Below are 27722 nucleotides of genomic sequence, written 5' to 3' on the forward strand. Positions count from 1 at the left end.
CTCCATCTCCAAAGTATCATCATGATCTCCATCGTCACCGACATGACACCATGATCTCCATCATCTTGATCTATATCAATGTGTCGTCACATGGTTGTCTCGCCAACAATTGCTCTTGCAACTATTGCTATCGCATAGCGATAAAGTAAAGCAATTATTTGGTGCTTGCATCTTATGCAATAGAGAGATAACCATAAGGCTTTTTCCTGCTGCCGATAACTTCAACAAAACATGATCATCTCATACAACAACTTATATCTCATCACGTCTTGACCATATCACATCACAACATGCCGTGCAAAAACAAGTTAAACGTCCTCTACTTTGTAGTTGCAAGTTTTACGTGGCTGCTACGGGCTGAGCAAGAACCGTTCTTACCTACGCATCAAAACCACAACGATAGTTTGTCAAGTTGGTGCTGTTTTAACCTTCGCAAGGACCGGGCGTAGCCACACTCGGTTCAACTAAAGTTGGAGAAACTGACACCCGCCAGCCACCTGTGTGCAAAGCACGTCGGTAGAACCAGTCTCGCGTAAGCGTACGCGTAATGTCGATCCGGGCCACTTCATCCAACAATACCGCCAAACCAAAGTGTGACATGCTGGTAAGCAGTATGACTTATATCGCCCACAACTCACTTGTGGTCTACTCGTGCATATTACATCAACGCATAAAACCTGGCTCGGATGCCACTGCTGGGGAACGTAGTAATTTCAAAAAAATTCCTACACACACGCAAGATCATGGTGATGCATAGCAACGAGAGGGGAGAGTGTTGTCTACGTACCCTCGTAGACCGAAAGCAGAAGTGTTAGCACAATGCGGTTGATGTAGTCGTATGTCTTCACGACCCGACCGATCAAGTACCGAACGCACGGCACCTCTGAGTTCTGCACACGTTCAACTCGATGACGTCCCTCGAACTCCGATCCAGCCGAGTGTTGAGGGAGAGTTTCGTTAGCACGACGGCGTGGTGATGATGATGATGTTCTACCGACGCAGGGCTTCGCCTAAGCACCACTACGATATGATCGAGGTGGATTATGGTGGAGGGGGGCACCGCACACAGCTAAGAGATCAAGAGATCAATTGTTGTCCCTATGGGGTGCCCCCTGGCCACGTATATAAAGGAGTGGAGGAGGGGAGGGGCCGACCCTCTCTATGGAGCACCCTAGGGGAGTCCTACTCCCACCGGGAGTAGGATTCCCCCTTTCCTAGTAGAACTAGGAGCCCTTCCAAGTAGTAGGAGTAGGAGGGAAGGAAAGGGAAGGGAAAAGGAGAAGGAAGGAAGGGAGCGCCCTCCCTCCCTAGTCTAATTCGGACCAGCCCATGGGGAGGGGTGCGGCCACCCTTTGAGGCCTTTCTCTCCTTTCCCGTATGGCCCATTAAGGCCCAATACGAATTCCCGTAACTTCCCGGTACTCCCGAAAATACCCGAATCACTCGGAACCTTTCCGATGTCCGAATATAGTCGTCCAATATATCGATATTTACGTCTCGACCACTTCGAGACTCCTCGTCATGTCCCCGATCTCATCCGGGACTCCGAACTCCTTCGGTACATCAAAACATATAAACTCATAATATAACCGTCATCGAACTTTAAGCGTGCGGACCCTACGGGTTCGAGAACTATGTAGACATGACCGAGACATGTCTCCGGTCAATAACCAATAGCGGAACCTGGATGCTCATATTGGCTCCTACATATTCTACGAAGATCTTTATCGGTCAAACCGCATAACAACATACGTTGTTCCCTTTGTCATCGGTATGTTACTTGCCCGAGATTCGATAGTCGGTATCTCAATACCTAGTTCAATCTCGTTACCGGCAAGTCTCTTTACTCGTTCTGTAACACATCATCCCGCAACCAACTCATTAGTCGCAATGCTTGCAAGGCTTATAGTGATGTGCATTACCGAGTGGGCCCAGAGATACCTCTCCGACAATCGGAGTGACAAATCCTAATCTCGAAATACGCCAACCCAACAAGTACCTTCGGAGACACCTGTAGAGCACCTTTATAATCACCCAGTTACGTTGTGACGTTTGGTAGCACACAAAGTGTTCCTCCGGTAAATGGGAGTTGCATAATCTCATAGTCATATGAACATGTATAAGTCATGAAGAAAGCAATAGCAACAAACTAAGCGATCAAGTGCTATGCTAACGAAATGGGTCGAGTCAATCACATCATTCTCCTAATGATGTGATCCCGTTAATCAAATGACAACTCATGTCTATGGTTAGGAAACATAACCACCTTTGATTATTGAGCTAGTCAAGTAGAGGCATACTAGTGACATACTGTTTGTCTATGTATTCACACATGTATTATGTTTCCGGTTAATACAATTCTAGCATGAATAATAAACATTTATCATGATATAAGGAAATAAATAATAACTTTATTATTGCCTCTAGGGCATATTTCCTTCAGTTGGAGCCCTGATGATAGACGAAGAGCGAGGCGTTTGAGCGGGTAGAGCGAAACCCAAGTTGGTGGAGAAACGCCGTGATGCGCTGGTACCAAGCACGCGGAGCCTGCTTGAGTCCATACAAGGACTGTGAGAGCAGGCACACGTGGTCGGGAAGTGCCGGGTCAACAATCCCGGTGGGCTGCTGGCAGAAGACCTGCTCCTCGAGGTGACCATGGAGGAAGGCGTTGGAGACGTCCATCTGGTGCACTGGCTAAGCACGGGAGACCGCAAGGTGAAGAACCATGCGAATCGTGCCGGGCTTGACGACCGGAGCGAAGGTGTCGGTAAAGTCGATGCCAGCATGCTGCCTGAAGCCCCGAATGGCCCAGCACGCTTTATAGCGATCAAGAGTACCATCAGGACGGAGCTTGTGTTTGAAGACCCACTTCCCGGTAATCACGTTGGTGTGCCGGAGACGGGGAACAAGCTGCCACGTCCGGTTGCACAACAGGGCGTCAAACTCCTCTTGCATCGCAGCCATCCAGAGCGGGTCACAAAGAGCGGCTCGGACGGAAGATGGCAAAGGGGACGGCTCAGAGGTGGACGTAGTCATCCGCGGCATAGCGCGAGCTCGTGCAAAAAATGCCCGTATGGGCGCGGGTGACCGGGCCGGCCACAGGTGCCGGAGGCGCGGGGGGCGGGGGCGCCGAGGGGCGCCAAGGGGACCGAGGAGGACGCGGGCGCCGGAGGGGGGGCGCGGGGGCCAGTCCCGCGGCTGTAGGAGGCACCGCAGGCGTAGGGCGCGCCTAGCCAGGGGTGGGCCAAGAGAGGCGCGCAAGCGCCCTGGGAGCGACGCCGAGGAACCCGCGTCACCGGTGGCGGGAGGAACAGCCGGAGGCACCTGCTGAAATGGAAACACATGCTCATCAAAGTAAACGTGCCGGGAAGTGAACACACGGTGGGAGACGAGATCGTAGCACCGATATCCCTTGGAGTTGGAGGGGTAGCCGATGAAGATGCAAGCTACAGAACGAGGTGCGACTTTGTGAGGAGCGGAGTCCGCAGTGCTAGGATAGCAAAGGCACCCAAAAATATGCAAGTCATCATAAGATGGGGGCGTACCGAAGAGAAGATGGTGAGGTGCATAGTTCCACCATGGGCGGCAAGGGCGAAGGTTAAGGAGAAGTGAAGCAATAGCGAGTGCATCTGGCCAAAAACGAGGCGGGACATGAGCGTGGAACAGGAGCGTCCGAACGCAGTCGTTCAAAGTGCGAAGGACACGTTCGGCTTGACCATTCTACTGTGAAGTATACGAGCATGTGAGACGAAAAACTGTGCCGTGGTGTGACAGACAAGTGCGGAAAGCAAGATTGTCGAACTATTTTCCATTGTTAGTCTGAAGAGCAAGGATGGGACGCCCAAACTGCGTGCTGGCATAGGAGTAAAAGGCCGACAAAGTGGAGAGTGCATCCGACTTTCGTCGTAAAGGAAACGTCCACACGTAGTGAGAATAGTCATCAAGAAGAACCAGATAGTATAAATAGCCGGAATTACTAGGAACCGGAGAGGTCCACACATCGCTATGAATCAACTGAAAAGGAAAAGAAGCTACGATGGTGGAGTTATTAAACGGAAGGCGAACATGTTTGCCGACACAACAGGCATGACATGTGTGATCCTCTATCTTATTACAACTGAAACTGAAACTCCTAAGAATATGACGAAGTGTGACGGGGTTGGGATGACCCAGACGAGCGTGCCAGAGATCGACGCTGGCGGAGAGAGCAACTGGTGCGGTGGTAGAGGTGGACGGCGGATGCACCGGATAAAGCTGGTCGAGGCTGTCACATCGGTGAAGTACCATCCTGGTTCGAGCGTCCTTGACACAAAAACCAAGTTCGTCAAATTCAACAGTAACAGGATTTTCACGAGTTAAACAACGAACGGAAACAAGATTCTTAATAAGATGAGGTGACACAAGTATGTTAGACAAAGTAATAGGCATAGAAGTAAAAGGAAAGGAAGTGTGCCCGACATATGTGATAGGTAGTGTGGAATCATCACCGACAATGATGCGGCGGTCGGTGGTGACAGGGGTGAAGGAGGCAGGATTACCAGGATGAGCAAACATGTGAGCCGTAGCCCCGGTGTCCATGTACCTATCACCGCCTCCAGTGTAGTTGTTTGGCTTAGGCACAGCGTACAGCGCGGCGAGGAGCGCCGGATCCCAAGGTGTCGGCGGCAGGACCGGCGAGGGTGGCGGCGGAACGATAGGAAGACCGTAGGCACCGCTCATCTGCGGCGGTGGGTATCCTCCGTACGGTTGTGGGGCCGCATAGTACGCCTGGTGCGCCGGTGGGCGCGGCACGGGAAGCGTCGGTGCAGGAGCCCGTGGAACCGGCATGGTGTACGCATGGACAATATCGGTCCAGGGGTTGTAGCCGGAGGCCCATGGGGCGGCACCTGGAGCTGCTACGGTGCCTGAAACTGCTTGTGCTGGCCAGCTTGCTGCGGCTGCTGGTGCTGCTGACCGCCACGTCAGCCCCCGCGCCGCTTTTCAGCGGGAGGAGCGGGGGGCGCGGGTGGGCCGTACGGCAGTTGCAGGAGCCCCGGCTGCTGGGGCGCTGGGAAAGGCGCCTGATGGCGCTGCTGGGGCGCCGGGGCAGCAGGAGGCGCCGGAGGCCCACCGCGGGAGGTGACGGCGACGAGGGCGGTGTGGATGGCGCGCGTCTTCACCTGCTTCATCCGCTTCTCCTCCAAGCGGAGGTACGCAACAAACTTGGCGAAGGACGGGTTGGGGATGAGGCTGAGGTTCCCCCCGGCATTGCCGAAATCCTCGTTGAGCCCGGCGGTGAGCGTGCTGAGGAGGAGGTCATCATCGACCTTGGCGCCGATATCACGAAGCTCATCGGCGAGAGTCTTAAGGCAGCGACAATAGTCATCGATGGAGGTGTTGTCCTGATGACACCCAAAGAACTCTTGCTGCAGAAAAACGCGACACTGGAGCTTGTTGTCGGTGAAGAGCCCGTTCAGCTTGGTCCACACGGCGCAGGCATCATCACCATCCGTCACGACCGCCTGGAAGAGGTCGGGCGTGATGGTGAGGAAAAACCAACGGATGATCGTGATGTCGATGGTGGACCAGTCGTGAAACTCGAGGACGAGGCTGGAGTCAACAGTGTCGTCCACGCGGTCCATGAGATGGTACTCCCGGAATACGAGGGAGAAGTACGTCTTCAACGTGTGATAGGAGGAGTCCGCCTGGGAGAGATGAACCGGCACCCGCTCGAAGATGTTGAGCTTGCGGATGTCGTTGACGTTGGGAGGGTTGGCATCGGCGAACGGGTTGGAATTGGTGGACGCGGAGAAGGTGACGGATGACATGACACGCGGTGGCAACAGCGGCTTCAGAGGACACAGGTGTAGGGCAGCGGCTGCTGACGAGGCTAGGTAGTGTGGCGCGGGCTGGCGGGGCGATCGTGAGCAAAGGGAACTGGCGAGCTGCCGAAGGGAACTGGCGAGCGAAGGGCTGGCGCGATGCGATGCGTAGGCGGCGGGGTTGGAGCGATGCGGGAGATGCGCTACCTGGCGATGCGTAGGCGGCGGGGTTGGAGCGATGCGGGAGATGCGACGCGAAGCCTTTGGAGAGGCGCATGCGTGACGGGCGGCGGCCGGCGCAGGAGTGCGCAGGCGGCGGCGGCGGTGCAGGAGGAGGTGCGGCGGCGGCGGAAGCTAGGGTTTTAGAACCTAAAAACTGATACCATGTAGATGTATGAATTGCACGTCATATTGATTCGGTGCAATGTGCACGGTATATATAACTACAAGATGGGGCCTCTACCTCAATCTATACAACAAACTAGAGAGGTGGTCCTAGTCAATATACATGCACAAATAACATACTCAACACCCTCCCTCCTGCTGGCCCCCGATTAGATCTAGCGTGCCGCGAACTACCTCCCTATCCAGCTGCTGCACCGCATCCTGCTCGGCGGCGCGGTCGCGCCCGCGTTCCTCCCTCATTCGCCTCTGGTCCCCCACTGGTGCAGAGCCCTTTTTGCTACTGTCCATTGGAACGGGCAAGGCCCTTGGGGAAGGTGGCCTGGGCTCGGTCCTACCTCGGTGCAGGCCGCCCTCCATCCTCGACGACGTCTCCTCCGAGCTACGGTGACTACCCCTGCTTATCTGTGGTCACACACTCACAGCGATCCTCGGATAGTCTGGTGTAGCTTCGCGATGTATCTTTGTCGACACCGCTCTGGTCCCGACGTCCATGGACTTGTGTTCTCCCGTGTCCTTGATCTACTAGCCACCTATACCGGTGTGGTTTTGGCCTCGGCGCACCGGCTGATGCGCACTTTTCAGCTTCGGTTAGCCGGCGTTCTGGTGGCTTTGCCTCGGCAGCACGGATCGGATTGCCAGTGGCATCAGCTGCCTTCCTTCCATCCGCGTCGGCTCTCTACACCGCTGCCTCTCCGATCCTGTCCACCTATGAGTCATGTTGGCTCCAAATCTCGTGTTTTTGTTGGCGGCAGGTGCAGCCCCACCCCCTTCCAAGGTAGTAGTCGATTTGCTGGTTGGCTCGGACATGTTCAGATCCTACTCTGGTGGCTTTGGGATCGTTTGGACTTAGGCCACCATCTCCCAAAGGAGGATCTGAAAATCCACGACGGAATGTGGTGGGATTTTTTCTCCTCTCGTCTCTCCTAAACATGTGTTGATATTTTTTTAGTTGAAATATATTCTGGTGGGAAGCCTTCCCCCTTGGTGAGAGTTCAAAAATAATAATATGCTAAATAATTTGTACACTAAAGTATCTTCAAATATTTTGAAATAATTCATATATCGGTGAATCATATTCATTACCTAAACCAAAATACACCCCTGGTTTTTATCGACACCCACTATTGTTGAGACTGTTAAAACAAACTGAAATTCCATCCATGTTTCCATATCTCTCAAAATACTAACAAAGCATATGTCTTCTTTTTTCCGAAATGGAGGCAAAATATTTGCCTCATCCATTAATTAAGCAGAAGAGATTTGCCCAGTTAATTAGTGAAAACCAGGTGAAAATCACCACAAACCGCTGAGCGGCACACAGAGGATACCCACACATGCCACTCCAAAGAGGGCCTCATCGAGACAATACAATGACGTCATCGTCATCACTTCTCCCCTAGAGGCGTCATCTCCATACCAAACTCTAAGAAACGACTCCGACTTCGCCAAAGATGATCGTCGAACCAACCCACACTGAAAAGGCCGTGTGGAGTCACATGAAGATCCGCGCCAGACCTCAGCCACCGCGACAAGTAGTATGGTTCACGATAGTAGTAAGTTTTTCTCTGCTCCTCTGAGTGTTCTTTGCTAAAATGTTATTTTGAGAGAGGTACAACTCGATTCTTATATATTTTTTAAGTCAAGAGGAATTGCCTAGCCTTCTTATATAATTTCCACTAACATGTCATACATGATTCACTCACCTGCTTTGCAGTAAGTTTCATTGAGGAAATTCTTTTGGTAACATTGATTATGACCGGAAGCTAGTCATCGTCATAACATGTACAGTAGGATGCGGAGCCATGATTTGAGCATAGAGGTTGCCTAATGTATGAAAAACTATATTAATTGTCTATATCCAAACAAGAATATGTAATGAAACAGACCAAACAAGCAGTGGTTGGTTGTATGAGATATTATATTAACTACTACTATATACATTGAATGGCCTAATATCAAAATAAGAATTATAATGGTAAAGATAATTTGAATGTCGGCAGATCCACAATGTAGTTCTCCACAGCCGACTCGCGTATCACCTTCTTGTAGAAGAACCTCGCCAAGACACCGATAACCTTGAAGCTGTCCATGTACATCGGTATCGCAGCGCACACGTACTCGTTGCAGCTATACTTCTTCATCGTCTTCTTTATCTCATCCACCAGAAAACCGCACAACACGACGGTGGAGATGCAAGCGAATAAGGTGTTGCCAGTTGTCCTAATCTACCAAGTGATGTTCATCCCTAGTTAGAATTAATTCACTAGGGCCAGGGGGCGATGCCCCCCCACCGTAGAGAAATTATGTGAAATATCATTAGTTGTTAAGCTGATATTCTAAAGATTGTGAAAGTTTAAGCATAATTTGTCATTTTGGCCCATCTCAACCCTGCTTTGCCTTATATCCAAAAAGAATTATAGGTCGACTCCTGCTAGCAGGCAGCCTGTACGGTTCACGGCAGTAGTAAGTTTTTCTTTGCTCCTCTGAGTGTTCTTAGCCAAAATGATATTTTGAGAGAGGCACGACTCAATTCTTATATGTTTATGTCAAAAGAAATATGCCTGATCTTCTTATATAATTTCTACTAGCAAGTCATACATGATTCGCTCACTGGCTTTGCAGTAAGTTTCATTGAGGAAAGTCTTTCAGTAACATATATTCTGACCGGAAGCTCATAATCATCGCCATAACATGTAGGATGGAGCCATGAGTTGAGCATAGAGGTTGCCTAATGTATGAAAAATTATGTTAATTCTCTGTATCCAAACAAGAATATGTAATAAAACAGACCAAACAGTGGTTGGTTGTTCAATGTATGAGAATTTATGTTAACTACTATATGCATTGAATGGCCTAATATCCAAACAAGAACTATAGTGGTAAAGATAAGTCGAACGTCGGTAGATCCACGAGGTAGTTCTCCAGTTGGCTCACGTATCACCTTCTTGTAGAATACCACCAAGATGCTAATCATGTTCATGTTGTTCATGTACATCGGTATCACATCACACACGCAATGACGGAGCTATGTTGAGGTCAGGGGTGGTGGGGGGGCCCCCCCCCCCCCCGAAAAAAAGCTTTGGAGAAAACTCAGAAGAAAAATGTATTTGAATGGCCTAGATGAGGGGAAAATAAGCCTTTTGCACATACGTACTTGTCACAACTATACATCTTCACCATCTTTTTGTGTCATCCACCAGAACTGCAGAAAATGATCATGGAGATGCAAGCGAAGGTGGTGTCAGTTGTCCCAATCTACCAAGTGATGTCCATCCCTATTTAAAATTAAAATGGATATATCAAATTTGAAACACAAAACGGGCAGAGCTTCATTAGGGCCAAGGGGAGCCATGCCACCCCAACCCTAGAGAAATTATGTGAAATATCATTAGCTGTTAAGCTAAATTTTTGAAGATCATCAAAGTTTAAGCAGAAATTTTCCTTTTGGCCCCTCAACTCTGCTTTTCCCCCTCAACAATTTCTGTCAAACTCTTCCACTGGTCATGGTGCAACAATGTTCTATCAATTGCTTTGTAGTAAATGTGGGTGGGAGTGTGTCTGTCGAAGCTCTACTCTTGGGTGCATAGTGAAACCAAGTTTGTTCTATTTCCTCTATTTTATAGCTTTCATATGTTCGATCCCATAGCCTAGTTAATATTTGAATTTGATGAACTTAACACATTGAGCTACTATGAATATTGATGACCATGCTTGTTCATGATTATTCAGTAAGTCTCGACACTTCTTATGAAACAGTCATTTTGTTTATGTGCTTTTATTACAACATGGTCTATTTGAAGTTATTCACACCTCCTTGTGCCTCCACTTGCTAAGATAAACATACATTTATCCAGAAATTTAGTTTAGTAGTCTAAAATGCATATTTGGATGGATTTTGGCCGCTAGGAGCACTAACCAGTACATTCAGAACAATATATTTTCCTCACTACTCTTTGAGTTTTACCCTTTAGCTACTTTTCATATAAACAGGACAAGACAACCTTGTTGTACTATAGGCTCTTTCCCTTTATGTTCACACTGGAAAATATATCTTATAACCATCTGTATCAACCATGTAAATCCACCGTTTTTCCCATTTCTTGAATCAATAGCCTTGTGTTGTTATATGAAGAACCTTCCTCATCGAAAGCCCTCCTTGCCATAATGGTGTAGTCTTTTGCTCTCACCCTCAACTTCTCCGCAGCCCCCCCCATCATTCAGGGTTTTTACTGCCGTCTCCACTGTGTAACTCCTTGCACTCCAACCTCCACCCCGATTTTCAGCACATCAACCACCAGCTTATTATTCACAAACTGTTCCGCAAAGTGCGGCCATGTGATCATGGGCACACTTGCACAAATGCCCTATATTATTGAGTTCCACCCACAGTGCATCACAAATCCTCCAATGGCTTGGTGCCATAGGATCATCACTTGTGGCGCCCAGCCCCTTATGATCATGCCTTTGTTTTTGACACGCTCCTCAAACCCATCTGCGAGCCATTCCTCGACTTCTGGAAGCTTAGCTCCTGCTTTTATCACCCAAATAAACGGTTTCTGCGAGGCTTCAAGTCCCAGTCCCAGCTCAACAAGCTGTTGAGGTGTAGTGCAAGCAAGGCTGCCAAAGCTGACAAAGACCACTGAGCCTGGCTTCATTGAATCAAGCCATTGCAAGCAATGTGCCTCATCCATTGACACTTTGTTTCCTCTTGCGGCCAGTGTGTTGGTGTTTCGGTGGCAGAGACACATTGGCCCGATCGTCCAGGCCTTCTTTCCTGTCATTTGCTCAAAAGATTCGATGTAAAATGCCTCAAGCTCCTGAAAGCTGTTAATGACCTCACCATCGGACCTCGGCGCCTCTTCAAGGATCATGCCTTGGATTTGGTGCGCGCTAGGAATGGAAAGGCCTCCAGGGGATTTAGCCTTCGTCAACTATAGTGGTGTAGGGAACCCTGTGATCGTGACGCGCTCATTTTCATCTTTGACATGTTCAAAAATACATTGGTGTGAAAAGTGATGTGCCCGCGAGATGGTTTTAGTTGTTTAAAATAGATAGAGGTGAGCACTTGTTCGACAAACATCAACCAACCGCAAGTTTGCAACATGCCTAAAAAATTGTTGTTTGTAGTTCCTTATGCAATGCAAATTACACCTTTTGTTTCATAGAGTAGTACTACTAAGTTTTTCCTTTAGTGTGTAGCCTTTTATATGTTCATGTTCTTTTTTCTGTGGAGAAGCAATTTACACTAATATCCCCTTACTGTTGAAGTAAAGCACTTAACTATAGCAGGAAAAATACGTCCAGTACAAAAATTACTACTGAAAATTTGCCTCTCATGGTTGTACCTGATGAGGGACGAGAAGCCACAAAAGCCAACAAAGGCGAGCCTCGGGATGCCGAGCTCCCTTGCGATGTCACCTGTCCACCAGTTTATCATGTCAGATATGATGCAGCTCTAACGCAAGCGTTGCTGCTCACGAAGGTGGGCCATGAGCGGCTCCCGAAGTGCGTCAATGGCCTTCATGAATTTCGAAAGCAGGTCCGTGGCATGGATCATGTCGAGGTTCTCGCACCCGTCCGATAGGCCGAACTCAGCGGTCGGGAACCAAAGCTCCACGAGCTGAATCGCCAGGCCCGCTGCCTTCACGTCGGCTGCAAATCCTGCCAAGCTGGAGGCGTTCACCGGCGTGGTGATGGAGCTGACCTGCGCCCCATGCTCTGGCAGCAGGCGCACCATGTCAGTCATGGGGATGGTGTGGCCCTGCGCCAACAACGACACCGGCAAGAAGTGCGCCATTGTTGAGCTGCTCCATCCATCGCCGCTACGGGGGAAGATCATGGCCAGAATTGGCCGTGGCAGCGGAAGTGGCACCTTGAAGACACCACAATCTGTTGGAAGCAACGCAATGGTAACTGTAGTGTACATATAGCACCCGGTGATAGCCGCACATGCTGACACATCAGTCATGAACTCATGGATGAAGCTTCTTCGGTTCTGAACCATGGGAAAGAGTGGGAAAGGCGGTGTCCGGGTGGTCGGATTGAGCAATGGGTGGCTCAGATCAACCCCTGCAACCGCCTTCCAGGCTTGAGATCTATAGCCAGTTGAATTATGCCTGCCTGTGATGTTGCATGCTACAATCGGTATCCTGCCTTTTGGTTGCTCGAGATGCGGATCTTGCAACATATGGTTCTACTTGCTTGTCAATCCATAGCCAACTGAATTCTGCCAATGATTTGCTTGTCTTACCTGCATTATTTCTGTATGTTTGAAGACACTACATATGGTCAAGCTTCTGTAGGTAAAATGTTGGCATCAATCAATCTGAGAAAAAGAAGTCCATTTCTGGAGTGACTTCTTCCATTATTAGTGTTGAAGCGGTCGGCGTCCTTCCTCTTTTATGAGAATCTTCTCACTAATAGTTTGGCAAAAATAAAGACGTACATACAAAACCACACACCCAAGGGAGTGCTGCTTTTCTCTCCGCGGCACGAGGGGAACTAGATCCTCTAACATTAAAAAGGAATGTTAGAGAAGTTACAATATCCTAACTTGCCTTCTTTCAATCCATATGATTAAGGCTAAAATGACTTAGATTAATTTGTGAATTACAGATTTAATATGTACATTTATAATCATTACTTGCAAACAAATTGATGCTGAAATAAAATCAATTATAGATTATTTTTATCTACATCAAGTACCAATAATAAATAATATGGGCTAGGGATACCACAGTCCCTCTAATCATCCAACCATGGGTTGGTTCACTATGTACTAAACGTCTCTACAATTACTTCTTTATTTTATACTAGGATAGCATTGTAGCACCGTGACTTTGCTTCTGTAAGTTAGAGGATCCGGCTCCGGCTCCGGCATGGGGATGCCAAAAGAGCAGGGATGAAGTTTTTCTCGCTTTTGGCGTACCAAGCGACCGGCTATTAGCTCAATGGTACATTTTATACATTTGTTGCCCAAATTTTGCAAGCCCACGTGTACAATAATGAGTTTTATAACAACTATTTCCTTGATTTTCTCGTCCTAAAAAACTACTCTCCTGTAGCGTAGGGTCAAAAGCGCTCTTATATTATCAGATGGAGGAAGTAGCTTATACTCCGAAAGTGCCTTTCTGCTCCCGAGCTCATTTGAGCTTGGTGAACAGTAAAATCGAAAAAAAAATCAAAAAAAAATCAAAAAATTCTAAATTTTTTTGGGAGAAACATTGACAAAAGTTCTAATTGCTTGCAAAAATTCATCATGAAATCACATTCCTGTAAAGCGTGGCAAAAAAAATAAATTCAATGCTCCAAAATGCTTTTGAAAGTAGCTTTTTCAGTATACTGATTTTGTTTTTTTGCCACGCCTTCTAGAAATGTGATTTTATGGCAAATTTTTGCAAGCACTTAGAACTTTTGTCAATGTTTCTCCCAAAAAAAATTGGATTTTTTAGATTTTTTTTTGATTTAGTTTTGATTTTACTGTTCACCCGAGCTCGGGTGTAGAAACTCCGCGTCCCTTATACTCGTATCTTTGCAATACTAAAAAAACAGCTTTGCAATCCGATAATGAGTTATAGTACTACAACTTAGGACTGTAGTGACAATGCAGCACCGGCTTCGATCTTGTCGCTGTCGTTGCTTCGGAGCTCTGCCACCGCGAAAGGCAGGGTCATCGAGCTTCCGTCCCTCTCGTGGCTGCTTTTCCTCGACAGCTCCGAGACGTAGTGGATCATGTCCGTCAGGTCGGAGTAGGACGACCCGCCTTCCTCCATGGCCACTCTCATCTCCGCGGCGACTTCCTTGGCTCTGGACCTCCTCACCATCCCCTCGGACCCGCCGTCCATCAGCTCGGCAATGGCCTTCTCCATGTCGCCGCTCGGCACCTGGACGCCCTCGGCCTCCTCGGGGACGTTCTTGGCGGGCACCTTGACGCCGGACCTGACGCCTACGCGGAGCACGTCCACGAGCAGCCGCTCGCTGCAGAACTGGTCGGCGAAGCAGGGCCATGTCAGCGTCGGCACGCCGTGGGAGATGGCCTCCAGCGTGGCGTTCCAGCCGCAGTGCGTGAGGAAGCCGCCCACCGCCCGGTGCGAGAGGATGGTCACCTGCGGTGCCCACCCGCGCACGACGAGGCCCCTGTCCTCCACGCGCGACTCGAACCCTTCGTCGTCGAGCAGCGCCTTCACGGCGGCGTCGGCCTTGGCCCTTTTGATGGCCCAGACGAACGGCCGCCCCGACGCCTCGAGGCCGCGCGCGAGCTCGGCGAGCTGCTTCGCTGGCAGCTGCGCGATGCTGCCGAAACTGACGTACAGCACAGACGCCGGTGGCATGGCGTCGAGCCATGAGACGACGTGGCCGACATCGACGTCAGCGCGGTTGCCGCGGCCGGCCATGGCGTCGGCGTCCTTGTCCAAGATGCCGGAGGTGCACGTCGGCCCGATGGCCCACGTCCTCTTGCCGAGCGCCGCCGCGTACGCGTCGACGAAGATGCCCTCGACGCCGCGGAACGTGTTGATCAGCAGGCCATCAGCGGTGGCCTCGGCATCGAGAACGTCGCGCTGCTCCTTCTCCGCGCCGGGGTGCTGGAAGAAGCCGCGGAACGTGGCCGTGTTCCCGACGGCGCGCACCGGGAAGTCCGGCACCTCGAACGGCTCCAACTCGTCGTCGCCGACGCGGTCGTACACGCCGTGCGTGGACAGGTTGTGCACGGCGAGGAGGAAATAGGCGGACGGGCAGTGCAGCACCAGCCTCGGGATGTCGAGCGCCGTGCAAACGCCCGCCGTCCACGGGTTGCACGAGTCGGCGACGAGGCAGTCCGGCCGCCGCGGCAGCGCACGGACGTACCCCTGCAGCGGCTCCGCCATCTTCCAGATGGCCTGGAAGAAGGCGAGGTACGTGGTACTGCTGACGTCGTCGAGCAGCTGGTCGAGGTTCTCCAGCCCCTCCGGCAACCCCAGCTGCGGGCCGGGGAAGGGGAGCTCCGCGAGCTCGATGGCGAGGCCCGCCCTCCTGGCGCTGTCGACGGTGGCCCTGTTCCGCGCAGCGTTGACAGGCGTGGTGACGACGGTGACGCGCGGCCCCCGCGCGGCGAGGAGGCGCGCCAGGTCCACCATGGGGATGATGTGGCCCTGCGCCACCAGCGGCACCAGCAGGAAGTGTAGCTCCGACGCAGCCATCTCTTCCCGCTGTACGCACTGGTCAACAATGGCAGCAACAGCGGCGAGCGGTTCAGGCTTATCCATCCAGCTGGTGACATTGCGTGTATCCCTTGAGGCTTGAGCTGCCTAGAATTCTTTGGGTTGCCTCCAGTCAAACACCGACAAGCCGGGGTGCCTCGCGGCCATACCTGGCCAAACGGGCCGGCCCGGCCCGCCGTAAATGTGCCTGGCACGGCACGGCCCGTCTCAACACGAATAATAACCGGGTCATGCCGTGCCGGCCCACGGGCGGGAGCTAGCAGCCCAGGCACGGCACGTGGCTACGTGGGCTGGCACGCGGCACCCTAGGCACGCCGGCCCGTTGGAGGACGCTGGCCCGTCTGGCATGATTTTTTTTCTTCCTAATACCTCTGAAAACAGCAAAAAAAAGGCCAAAAAAATGTAGAAAATTGCAAAATCTGGTAGACTATTATGTGAGATAAATCTAGAGTTTTATTAGCACATGTACATTATTAAAACTCCCATCTGAAAGAATAAAAGAATACAAAACATACTCTATAATTACAAAAGGATAAAAAATACAAAGACTACACTATAACACTACTACTTTAGATTCAAGCACTAATAAAATACGCATGCACTATGAAAATATTAAACATATTAGGGTATTCGGTATTTATATAGGACATATATATTTATACTTTTCAAAAAAACATAAACGGGCCGTGCCGTGCCGACCCGCGTGCCTAGCCTCCAGACCCAGGCATGGCCCATGGCGTGCCGCGTGCCGGGCCTGGCCCGTTTAGGCCGGGCCGTGCCGTGCCCGGGTCGTGCCGGGCCTGCGTGCTACCGGGCCAGCCCAGTTAGCACGGCCCGTTTGGCCAGCTATACTCGCGGCTTGATCAACTAAGGCCCTGTTTGATTCATAAGTCTTAGGACTTTTTAGTCCCAACTTATAAGTCTCAAGTCCCTAAAAAGTCTCTTCCTGTTTGGTTCCGAGACTTATAAGCCTCTATAAGACCACATTACAACTATAAGTCGCTATAAGTCTCTCCTTGAGAGTCTTATTTCATAAGTCCCAAATGCCCATTTTAAGTCCCTATAAGTCCCTCCTGTTTGGTGTAGATAAGACTCATAGGGACTTTTTAAGTCCTTAAACCAATAAGTTCCTGGAAACAAACACCCTCTAAAGGGTTGCTTTCTCAGCGCCTGCAGGGTTGCTCAAAGTGTGATCCAGATTTTTCCTTTTTGGTAGCTCTCATTTTAACAGATTTCAAAATTTACAAACATGTTATGTAGCTAGGTTGCGAGCCTGCACGAGCACATTGTGGGGCGGAGCTTAGTAGCCGAGGAAATCTGATTTGGTCGGCCTCAAACTGCGCCGCAGGCGACATGAGGCCAGGAGCCGTTGGAGATTTTCTTAATTCACCTAGCTTGAGGAGGGATCTGGGCCGCCGTCGCCAGCGTTGGGGTTGCCGCTCTGTACGCGATTTGTGATTGAACGACGAGGTCATTGAGACCAAATTATCCTGTATCGAAGGACCTTTTTGCAAATTATGCGGACAAATCGCTCCACCTAAATCTGGGCCATCAGTCTTCCAACTAGTGGTCAGATCCATTTTTTATATTTTTCTTTCACAAACATGTTTACTATTGTAGTTGCTCCCATCTACTCCCTCTGTTCCATAATGTATAGTGTCAAAAAGTGTCTTACATTATGGGACGGAGGGAGTAGGTATGTATGAATTTGTTTTTAGAATTTTTGAAACTGAAAAATTCAAATTTTGAAGTTTTCAAATTAAAACCTTTACGGAGCTCGGTCTCCATTTGGCATTTTCGAATTATACTCCCCTTCTGTACTGGTAATAGATCGATTTCAAAAATTTGGGCTAAAATAAAACCGGTACTAAAAAAATTGCTTCCAAATGTTCCAGTGACATTCATCGGTGTTTCACTGCCAGCTTGATTAACAAAGGGTTGCTTTCTCAGCGTCTACATGGGTGCTCATAGTGTGATCCACTATGGATGCATAATCCACCTCCTTGGTTGAGCTGCGAAGCTAATAGAAGCATTGGGAGAGAATATCTAAAATGCACATGAGATGAGACCCAGCGCTGCAATTTGGGGGATCCCCGCTAGCAGGCAACTTGTATGGTTCACGGTAGTAGTAAGTTTTTCTCTGCTCCTCTGAGTGTTCTTAGCCACAATGTTATTTTGAGAGAGGTACGACTCGGTTCTTATATTTTTAGGTCGAAAGGAATATGCCTGGCCTTCTTATATAATTTCCACTAGCATGTCGTACATGATTCACTCAGTAAGTTTCATTGAGGGAAGTCTTTCAATAACATTGATTCTGACCAGAAGATGTAGGATGAAGAGCCATGGTTTGAGCATAGAGATTGCCTAATGTATGAAAAACAATATTAATTGTTTGTATCCAAACAAAAATATGTAATGAAACAGACTAAGCAGTGATTAGTCATTCAATGTATGAGAAATTATATTAACTACTATATACATTGAATGGCCTAATATCCAAACAAGAATTATAATGGTAAAGATAAGTTGAATGTCGGCAGATCCACGAGGTAGTTCTCCACAGTCGACTCACGTATCACCTTCTTGTGAAAGACCCTCGCCAAGATGCCAATGACATTCAGAGTGTCCATGTACATTGGTATCGCGCACACACATACTCGTCGCGGCTGTACTTTCTTCATCGTCTTCTTTATCTCATCCACCAGAAAACCGCACAACACGACGGTGGAGATGCAAGCGAATAAGGTGCTGCCAATTGTTCCAGTCTACCAAGTGATGTTCATCTCTAGTTAGAATTAATTCACTACGGCCAAGGGGGGCTATGCCCCCATCATAGAGAAATTATGTGAAATATCATTAGTCGTTAAGCTATAATTCTAAAGATTGTCAATGTTTAAGAAGAATTTGTTCGTTTGGCCCCTCTCAACTCTGCTTTGCCTAATATCCAAACAAGATTTATAATCGTAAAGATAATTTGAATGTCGGCATATCAATAAGGCAGCTCTCCTCGATCGACTGACGTATCACCTTCTTGTAGAAAACCGCCAAGACGCCAATCACATTCACGCGGGCCATGTACATCGGTATCACAACACACACGCAAAGGCGGAGCTATGTTGAGGCCTGGAAGGAGGGGCAGTAAACTAAAGATAATTTTATCTGAAGGGCCTAGATGAAGGGAAATTTAGCCTTTTGCACGCGCGTACTCGTCGTGGCTATACATCTTCACCATCTTCTTTGTGTCGCGCACCAGAAAACTGCACAACACGATGGTGGAGATGCAAGCAAATCAGGTGCTGCCAATTGTCCCAATCTACCAAGTGATGTCCATCCCTACTTAGAACTAAAATGGATATATCAAATTTTGAAACACAAAACGGGCGGAGCTTCACTAGGGGCAAGGGGGGCTATGCCACCCCTACCCTAGAGAAATTATGTGAAATATCATTAGTTGCTAAGCTAAAATTTTGAAGATTATGAAAATTTAAGCAGAATTTGTCCTTTTGGACCCTCAACTCTGCTTTCCCCCTCAACAATTTCTGTCAAGCTCTGCCACTGGTCATGGTGCAACAATGTTCTGTCAATTGCTTGGTAGTAAATGTGGGCGGGACAGTGTCTGTCGAAGCTCCACTCTTTGGTGTGTAGTGAAACAAAGTTTGTTCTATTTCCTCCAGTTTGCAGCTTACAAATGTTCGATCCCATAGCCTAGTTAACATTTGAATTTGATGAACTTAACACATTGAGCTACTTTGAATATTTGTAACATCTCAAAATTCTAAATTTTGGAATGTTATATTAAATAAATAATTATGATTGTTTGTTTGTTTGTTGTGTGATTGATTGAGTGGAAATTGAAACTTTTGAAAGTTGCATGAGAGGGAATAAAAGGACTGTCCCAAAACTTTTCATCTTACATTTTGATCTTCCTGAATTCAAGTTATTTGAAACTCATTTTCCATTTGAAGTTGTTTGAAATTCCAAATTCAAATCCAATTAGGAGTTATTTGGGTTCATATTCAAATTATTTTTACCCTAAAAATAAATAAATGGAAATAAGGGTAAAATGATCCCCTACAATAGAAAATTAGGAGAAAATAAATTTGAAATCATTTTTCTATTTAAAAAATGATTTTTATTGATTTTAAATGCAACAGTAGCACAGTTTGACTTTTATGAATTTTTATGGAATTTAGTTGAACTTGAAAAATAGTTCATGTTATTCGGGGTTTCTTTGTGAACATTTTGATACATAATATTCCTACGTAATTTTTTTTTAGTTATTTTTCCTATGTTGAAGTTTTTGTTTCTGCAAAAAAAACAAAAAAAAACACGCACACCACCTGGACCGAGGCCAGTTCGGCTCAGGAGCGCACCCAACCGGCCCATGGTCAGTTTTGGCCAGGCTAGCCCAGCGCCCGAGCGCTACTCGCATTGCTCGCCCGCGCCCCTCTTCCCTCGCTCGCTCTCTCCCACCGTCGCTGCCAGATGGGGCCCGCTCCCCAGGTCACCCCAAACCTCCCGCTCCTCCCGCTGGATGAGCACGCACACGCGCTCCGCGCGAACCCGCCGGCCGAAGCTCTCGGGATAAGGCTTATCCCGCAGCCCCGCGCCTCCTCTCCCCGCCTATAAATGCCCCCAGACCTCCTCGTCTCATCTTGCCACTCCACATCGACCCACACCGTCCATAGCCGTCGCCACAACGCTTTGCATCTCGCTGGCCGGAGCTACCTTGCCGGGGTATTACGCTGTCCGTATGGCCGCCTCGACCATGTTTTTCTTCACCAAGCTATTGCCCGGGTCCAGGAGCACCTGGTTGACATATTCTTGTTCCCCTAGGATCGCCGGAGTCGCTGCCCCGACGCATCGCGCCCTCGCCGGAGCTTGGAGCCGCCTTGCCTCGCCTCGCCTTGTCCTGACCACCCCGACCGCCGCCGACCCTGCCACCGGATCGCCCACGCCGCGTAGGACCCCACGGCCTCCTTCCCCGTCGACGAGGAGCGCCGGAGCCGCCGCCCCGTCTGCCCCATCGCCGCTCATTGCCGGCCACTGACCGCCCGCTGTAAGCCGCCCTGCCCTTCGTTTCATAAAAAAATGACACGGTTAACCGCGGTTTTTATTAAACTGATCCGTTTAGTTAAAACAATCGCGGTTTTACTTTTATTTAGCGGCCATTCGCGTATAAGCTTCCACAGCGAACGCTGCTCAGCCAGCAACGAGCCGCCATGTGGACAAGGGCCTGTTTGCAGTATATTTAGTTTCTGTTTCACTGATTAGTCCCTAGGATTTGCAGATTGGTCCCTGAACTTTAGTTAGCCACAACTTTTTAACCGTAACTCCAAATTCGACGAAACCAGCGGCAAAATGTTTGTCTCGAATAGCTTTATCCGAAGAACCAGCTTTGAAAACTTTTGGCCAATTTCAAATTTGAATTTATTCAGGTTTGAATTCAAACTTCAACTGGCCATATCTCCTAAACCGTAGCTCCGATTGATGTGATTCTTTTTGCACCGTGTCACTGTTGCCAAACCCTATCACTTGGACCTATCTCACGATATTTTTCACACATTAGGATCTGTCCATAGTAGTTTTACTCATATGCCTAGTATGCACTATGGTCCACGTCACAATTTTTTTTGCACCCATGCCCTATGTTGTTTTGCACTTAGTATTTTCTTTTGATAGTTAAGTGTGTCGTGTGTTCATTTGGATTTTCCGAGTCTTTTGATGTTGCATGTTATTTGGTTCTCTGAAATGATTGCTTATGTGAATGCAATGTTTGACCTTATAGATTTTCATCGGAGAGTGACGAATAGTTCTATTAAGTAAATTTCTGAGAGCGATATAATCTTCATCAACTATTACCAGGCAAGTTCACCTTTGACCATTCTTCCAATTACCTATGTTTATATTATGCACTTAGTCCTTTTGTGGTAGGATTGCATGGTAGGATTTATTGTTGCCAGATGGCTATGTCGTTACCTAGTAGTTCATTGAGATAGGTCTGATCTATACATCCTTGTCACCATCATGTAGGTTTATTTTTGCCTCGCTAAATGTAGACGTGGTTTGGGAAGCGAGCATGGTGAAACATGATTGATAAAGTAGTAATCAGGACCAAGACTTGTAAATGAACTATCTGGGCGGTATTTGGTTTGAATGGTGGCGAAGTACAGTGGGAGCATGCATGGTTAATCCATGGTGGTGCACCACTAGTGGTCGGCTGCCCAGGCTTAAAGAGATCAATCGTATTCTCATGTCTAGAAGCTTACGTGTGCAGCCACAAGCCTATATGGGCTCTGGCTTAGTTGAGTAGTTAGTGTGACCCCTTCCGGGATGGGCTAGCAGATGTAGAATGAGTAGGTGTACCAGCCTATCCGTGGGTTAAGGGGAAATACTTTCGAAAGACTATGTCTCGGTCATCCTGTTCTCAAACACCAGGTAGTGTGAGAATTTCAAGGGAGGCGATCGAGTCTTGTGGGGAAAAGTGCGCAAACCTCTGCAGAGTGTTAAAACCTAATCGATTAGCCGTGTCCCAGGTTACGGACGACTTGAGCATCTAGTAGTGGAAATGCTGGGAGATCTCATCACTCTTAATTAAACAGTTGGGTTTAAATGAAACTTTGGGAATGGATTGAGTTGGGTTTACCAACTCATCCTATGCTATACAATAGTGATAGAATAATATCTTTTATTCTAGGGAAAAACTAGCTTTGTGCAAAACCTAAACTTAGAGCTTTCCACCAGCCAAATTGCATGTACAAATAGGTTCATTACTCTTATGATGTGACTTTCCAGTACATTCAATATACTGACCTACAGGGCTGCAACATCTTATGTTGCAGGAATTTTCTACGATGAGTAAGAGTTACATTGTAGGGTTACGGTCTATACTCAACTTGCCGTTGGCGTTGATGGACTCCACACCCTTATGATTGTTTCCGCTGAGACTTATGAGGTATATATACCAGTTTTACGTTATTTATACATGTGATTGCACTTTGATATATACATTGATGTACTGTGTGTGCCAGCATACCGATCCAGGGATGGCACGGATACACATAGGCTTGACCGTTTGAGGTCGGGTTGCTACAGAGATGGTATCAGAGCACATGTTGACTGTAGGACGTGACCGTAGAAACTGGAAAGCCCTTAGGAAAGGATTTCTCTAAACCTTTATTTTCAGAAAGATCCTTTACCTCTCTTCTTTTCTGAGCTTTATCAAATCTTTCCTTTTACCTCAAATAGTTAGACAATACCCCTTCTCCCTTTGACCACACGGAGGATCAACTGATGAGACCACTCCAAGAAGGACAAGATATCAGACTTCACCATACACTAGAATAATTGAAGTTACAACAGTCGAAGCCTCTGAAGAATTGAAGAATTTGAAGACACCGACAAATGTCAAGATTTATATGACCTTTAGAAGACCAAACCCTTGTTGTATACTCACGTTAGATGCGATGATTTGTGAGCTGTCATATTTTGTGTGTGTTTTCTGACAGCAACAAATAAAACCTATTTTCAAAACTACATTGTTTGTATTGTGTGTATCTCTCTCTATCCCTCTCCCGTATCTCATCCCAAAACCCTTGGACCCAATAGATGATGAATGAAGATGGACTTGTATTCTCTGAACCGATCACTCAGTTGGAGGCAGAGATATGGATTCAAAACATGGAGAATCACTTCAGGAGCAATTTGGTTGCAAGGAAGTATGAGGTTCAATACGCTCTTCAGTACTTTACAAAAAGTGCTGCAACCTGGTGGAAAATGCATCAGGCCATACAAGGATGTGACGGAGCAAAAACTTGGGAGGAACTCAAGATGACTCTACTGAAGTCTCGTCTTATTCAGAAGCCCTATGGCAATGAAATGAAGAAACCTTGTGCATGCAAGATTTGTGGTGAGATAGGACATACCCATGAAGAACACAAGGATGGATGCCCTCATTGTGAAGGAAATCACCAAGCGGAAGAATGCCCAACAAGGCAGGTTCTTGTTTCTTGTGTGAAGGAACTACGCACTACCCTGCCCAGTGTCATATTTACCCCAAGGTACAAGAAATTACCAAGCAGAAGAAGGAAGCAATGAAAGAATCCCTCGAGGAAAGTTTAAGAAAACCGGTGATGAAAGAAGATGTTGACGACCCTGATGGAGAAAGCCTAAACAGATTTTACTCCAATGCTTGCTATTCATGTGGAGAAGAAGGACATTTTTCACAGTATTACACGAAGGAAAGCCAAGAGTATTTGGGAAACTTCCTGACGGAAGAAGTGGAGTTTGATCGACAAGAGATAGAGGAATTGATCGGAACGAAGAAGTCGAGGAAGAGAAAAAGCATGTATCCCCAGAACAACCCAAATTCTACAGAAAAGGACCTGAGTCAAATCACTTGTTACAGGTGCAAGGATTTAGGTCATTACGCTAGCAAATGCCCAGCAAGGAAGCCAAGAACCCAAGGAGCCAAGATAACCACCAGGAAACCCCTGGATTTGTCTGACATCATTTGTTTACGCTACAAAGGAGTAGGAAATTTTGCCAGAGAATGTTCAGACCCGAGGAGAGCTTGAGCAGAGTAGTTGAGATCTTGATATTGGAATAAAGCATGTAATAAAGTTGGAACACACTTTTATTTTTGTTGGGGATGTTGAGTTGAGTTGTGAAATGGAAATTGTAATAGCTCATGAAGCAATAAAAGTCGAGGTGTTTGGAATCTCATATGAAATGTTATGAGTTGTTTGTTGATTGTGAGTGCCTCTCTCACTATGTCACCCAGACTTAAACCTTGAACCCATGGACAAGCTGACCCCAAACCTTTCCCTGAAAAATAACCACATCTCACCCAAGGAAATACATATAGTATCCTGAGTACCCCTTCTATCTTATACCTGCAGATGACAACCCTTTACGAGTCTTTTCTGAAGGGCCCAGAAATGATCATGACCCTGACCAGTGATCAGGATTACCCGAAGATCCTGAAGGACATGATGAAGCATATTAATCTTGAAGGAGATGCAGTCTACAAGGGTTATCCTTTCATGGAGAAGGGAGTTGAACTTTGGTATGTGGAGGTACACCTTCATCGTGTGAAGGGAGTTTGCCCAAAGACTACGGGTCAATACCTTTTCATTTCTCGAGTACCACGAGCAACATTCTTCGACTCTGTTCGTGAAGCTGCTATGGAAGCCATACGTCAGATTGGGGAAATACTAGAAGCAAGACTCCGTCACACTCAGGAATACCTGAGGGAGGTGCATGCAGAGATGATGGATATGAAGCTCATGGCCACCACGATGAAGCAAAACATCGATGATTTGAAGGATCACATCGCATAATTCTAGTGGGACTGAAGTATCTTCAAGAAGGGCAAATGAATAAAGATGGAAGTAATGCTTGACCATACCAAACTATGTGGATGGCAGCTTTTGTAATAAAGTACTTTTGAAATTTGAGTTTTGAGTAGTGGTTAAGGATGTAATAAATGATTTGATATGAAGAGAATATGGATTATGGATGAACCAGTGCATTTTTTTGGCGGTACTTGTCTGTGTGAACACTTGAATAATGGAAAAGAAAATGTATTCCATAGAGTGGAGTTTGGACAAATGAGTTGGAGTTTGATTTTAATTATGATGGTTACCCCAAGAGTATGAAGGAATGAAGTACTACTAGGTTTAAAGGAGATGTAATGTTGGAATATGGAACAATAGTAACTCCAAGGATGAGTTAAAGATATACAAGTGTGGAAGTGGGCCATAACCCACATGACCCAGGATTTGATAAGGAAACAAGCACAATCTTGTTGAAGAAAATAATTCTGAAAGAAACTATGATTTCATCAGCATACATTTCATAGGAGGTTACGTACAACCTGAGAGTTGTGAAGAAACGATAGAGATTTTGTGTGGCTTGCAGAACCAATGGATTTACCCAAACCCAGTTCATGGAGAAGAGAAGTTCTGCAATGTTTGTGAGGATGCCCAAGTGTTAGAAAACGTGATTCAGTATCTGCGTATGTAGTAATGATTCAAGTACGGGATGGATTGGCCCCCATACCGGAGACTTCTATCATGAGCTATCATATGTTGATAAAAAAATTAGAGAGACTTAAAACCCTAGAATAGCATCGACACAATAAGCCAAAAAAACCTTAGAATGGCAGGACGATGGAGACCCTGTACATGCACCTGTTGCCAATCGTAGGTTATGCGGTGAGGTTCAACCCAGATCCATTTCCTGCAGGAGAAACCAAAAAACTTGTCGACCACCATGAGGTTTTCGATAGTTGTTTAGCATTGGCGCCAGACCTGTCCAGTCTCGGAAGGATCATATCAAGGGCTCAAGATTTTGAGGAAAAGGTTATGCCCTACCAGAAGAGCCTCAAAGAAAGAGTTACTCCAGGGAGTATGAGAAGACCGACACCGTCAACCCAAAGGGCGGAGTACATGAGTTTTGTTGGAACCATAACCATGCTTCTAAGGGTGGTAGCACCCCATACCATGTGTTGATTAATGGATTTTCAAGAAGACCCCCCCCCCAAACCGAACCTTCTTTCTAGCCTCTCCGAATCTTGAGGACGAGATTCATTTTAAGGGTGCTAGTTTGTAGCATCCCAAAATTCTAAATTTTGGAATGTTATATTAAATACATAATTATGATTGATTGTTTGCTTGTTGTGTGATTGATTGAGTGGAAATTGAAACTTTTGAAAGTTGCATGCGAGGGAATAAAAGGACTGTCCCAAAACTTTTCATCTTGCATTTTGATCTTCCTGAATTCAAATTCATTTCATCACAAAACCCTAGAGTGAAGATAATATGACTTCTCTTTCATTTAAACAAATGAAAAGGGGGTTGAGAAGATTTGAATTCCATTTGAGAATGTTTTAACTCAGAAACTTTATGCCACTCAAGGATTTTCATGAGAGAATATAATAGGACTTCTTCAAAATATATGAAATAGAGTGGGGAGTGATGAGGAGCACTTTTAAATTTAATTTGGTTCACTTTTGGAAAGTTTTCCGGTTTGAGTTTCAAAAACATTTCCATTCATTCAAATAAAATAAAGAGAGAAGGAAATATGACTCCTTCAATTATCAGAAAGAAAATGGAAATGGGTTATGAAACCAATAGATGTTATTTTAAAATAATATCCGAAATCATTTGCCTCTCATGATTTATTGCATTTTGGAGTTTTTTCGAATGTTCAAATATTATTTTCCACTCAAGAAAAATAAAGGAGAGGGGATAAGATGACTTCCTCAAAATATAAAAGAGTTGGAAGTTTCAAAGGAATAATTTGGAGGTCACTTTCAAGTTATTTGAAACTCATTTTCCATTTGAAGTTGTTTGAAATTCCAAATTCAAATCCAATTAGGAGTTATTTGGGTTTATATTCAAATTATTTTTCCCCTAAAAATAAATAAATGGAAATAAGGGTAAAATGATTCCCTACAATAGAAAATTAGGAGAAAATAAATTTGAAATCATTTTTCTATTTTAAAAATGATTTTTATTGATTTTAAATGGAATAGTAGCACTGTTTGACTTTTATGAATTTTTATGGAATTTAGTTGAACTTGAAAAATAGTTCATCTTATTCGGAGTTTTTTTTCTGAACATTTTGGTATATAATATTCCTACGTAATTTTTTAGCTATTTTTCCTATGTTGAAGTTTTTGTTTCTGCAAAAAAACACGCACACCACCTGGACCGAGGCCAGTTCGGCCCAGGAGCGCACCCAACCGGCCCATGGCCAGTTTTGGCCAGGCTAGCCCAGCGCCCGAGCGCTACTCGCATCGCTCGCCCACGCCCCTCTTCCCTCGCTCGCTCTCTCCCCCCGTCGCTGCCAGATGGGGCCCGCTCCCCAGGTCACTCCCAACCTCCCGCTCCTCCCGCTGGATGAGCACGCACACGCGCTCCGCGCGAACCCGCCGGCCGAAGCACTCGGGATAAGGCTTATCCCACAGCCCCGCGCCTCCTCTCCGCGCCTATAAATGCCCCCAGACCTCCTCGTCTCATCCTGCCACTCCACATCGACCCACGCCGTCCATAGCCGGCGCCACGACGCTTTGCATCTCGCCGGCTGGAGCTACCTTGCCGGGGTATTACGCTGTCCGTATGGCCGCCTCGACCCTGTTTTTCTTCTCCAACCTATTGCCCGGGTCCAGGAGCACCTGGTTGACATATTCTTGTTCCCCTAGGATCGCCGGAGTCGCTGCCCCGACGCAGCGCGCCCTCGCTGGAGCTTGGAGCCGCCGCCTTGCCTCGCCTTGTCCCGAGCACCCCGACCGCCGCCGACCCCGCCACCGGAT

General features: G+C 47.2%; 2 protein-coding genes and 1 pseudogene across 2 annotated transcripts; all 3 read right to left on the bottom strand.

Annotated features, from left to right (window-relative positions):
- Positions 1-7976: 7976 nt before the first annotated feature.
- Positions 7977-11212, bottom strand: LOC125543086 (annotated as a pseudogene).
- A 20-nt stretch (positions 11213-11232) lies between these two features.
- On the bottom strand, positions 11233-12311 carry LOC125543087 (UDP-glycosyltransferase 73C3-like). Its single transcript, XM_048706331.1, has one exon. The coding sequence runs from the start codon at positions 12208-12210 to the stop codon at positions 11662-11664; it is 549 nt and encodes a 182-aa protein (XP_048562288.1). The 5' UTR covers positions 12211-12311; the 3' UTR covers positions 11233-11661.
- Positions 12312-13736: 1425 nt separating this feature from the next.
- LOC125543089 (UDP-glycosyltransferase 73C5-like) lies at positions 13737-15793 on the bottom strand. The gene has a single exon (XM_048706332.1). It carries the CDS (start codon positions 15446-15448, stop codon positions 13793-13795), a length of 1656 nt encoding a protein of 551 aa, XP_048562289.1. The 5' UTR covers positions 15449-15793; the 3' UTR covers positions 13737-13792.
- Positions 15794-27722: the final 11929 nt, after the last annotated feature.

This window comes from Triticum urartu, chromosome 3, assembly GCF_003073215.2.
Source record: "Triticum urartu cultivar G1812 chromosome 3, Tu2.1, whole genome shotgun sequence".
Classification (NCBI taxonomy): Eukaryota; Viridiplantae; Streptophyta; class Magnoliopsida; order Poales; family Poaceae; genus Triticum; species Triticum urartu.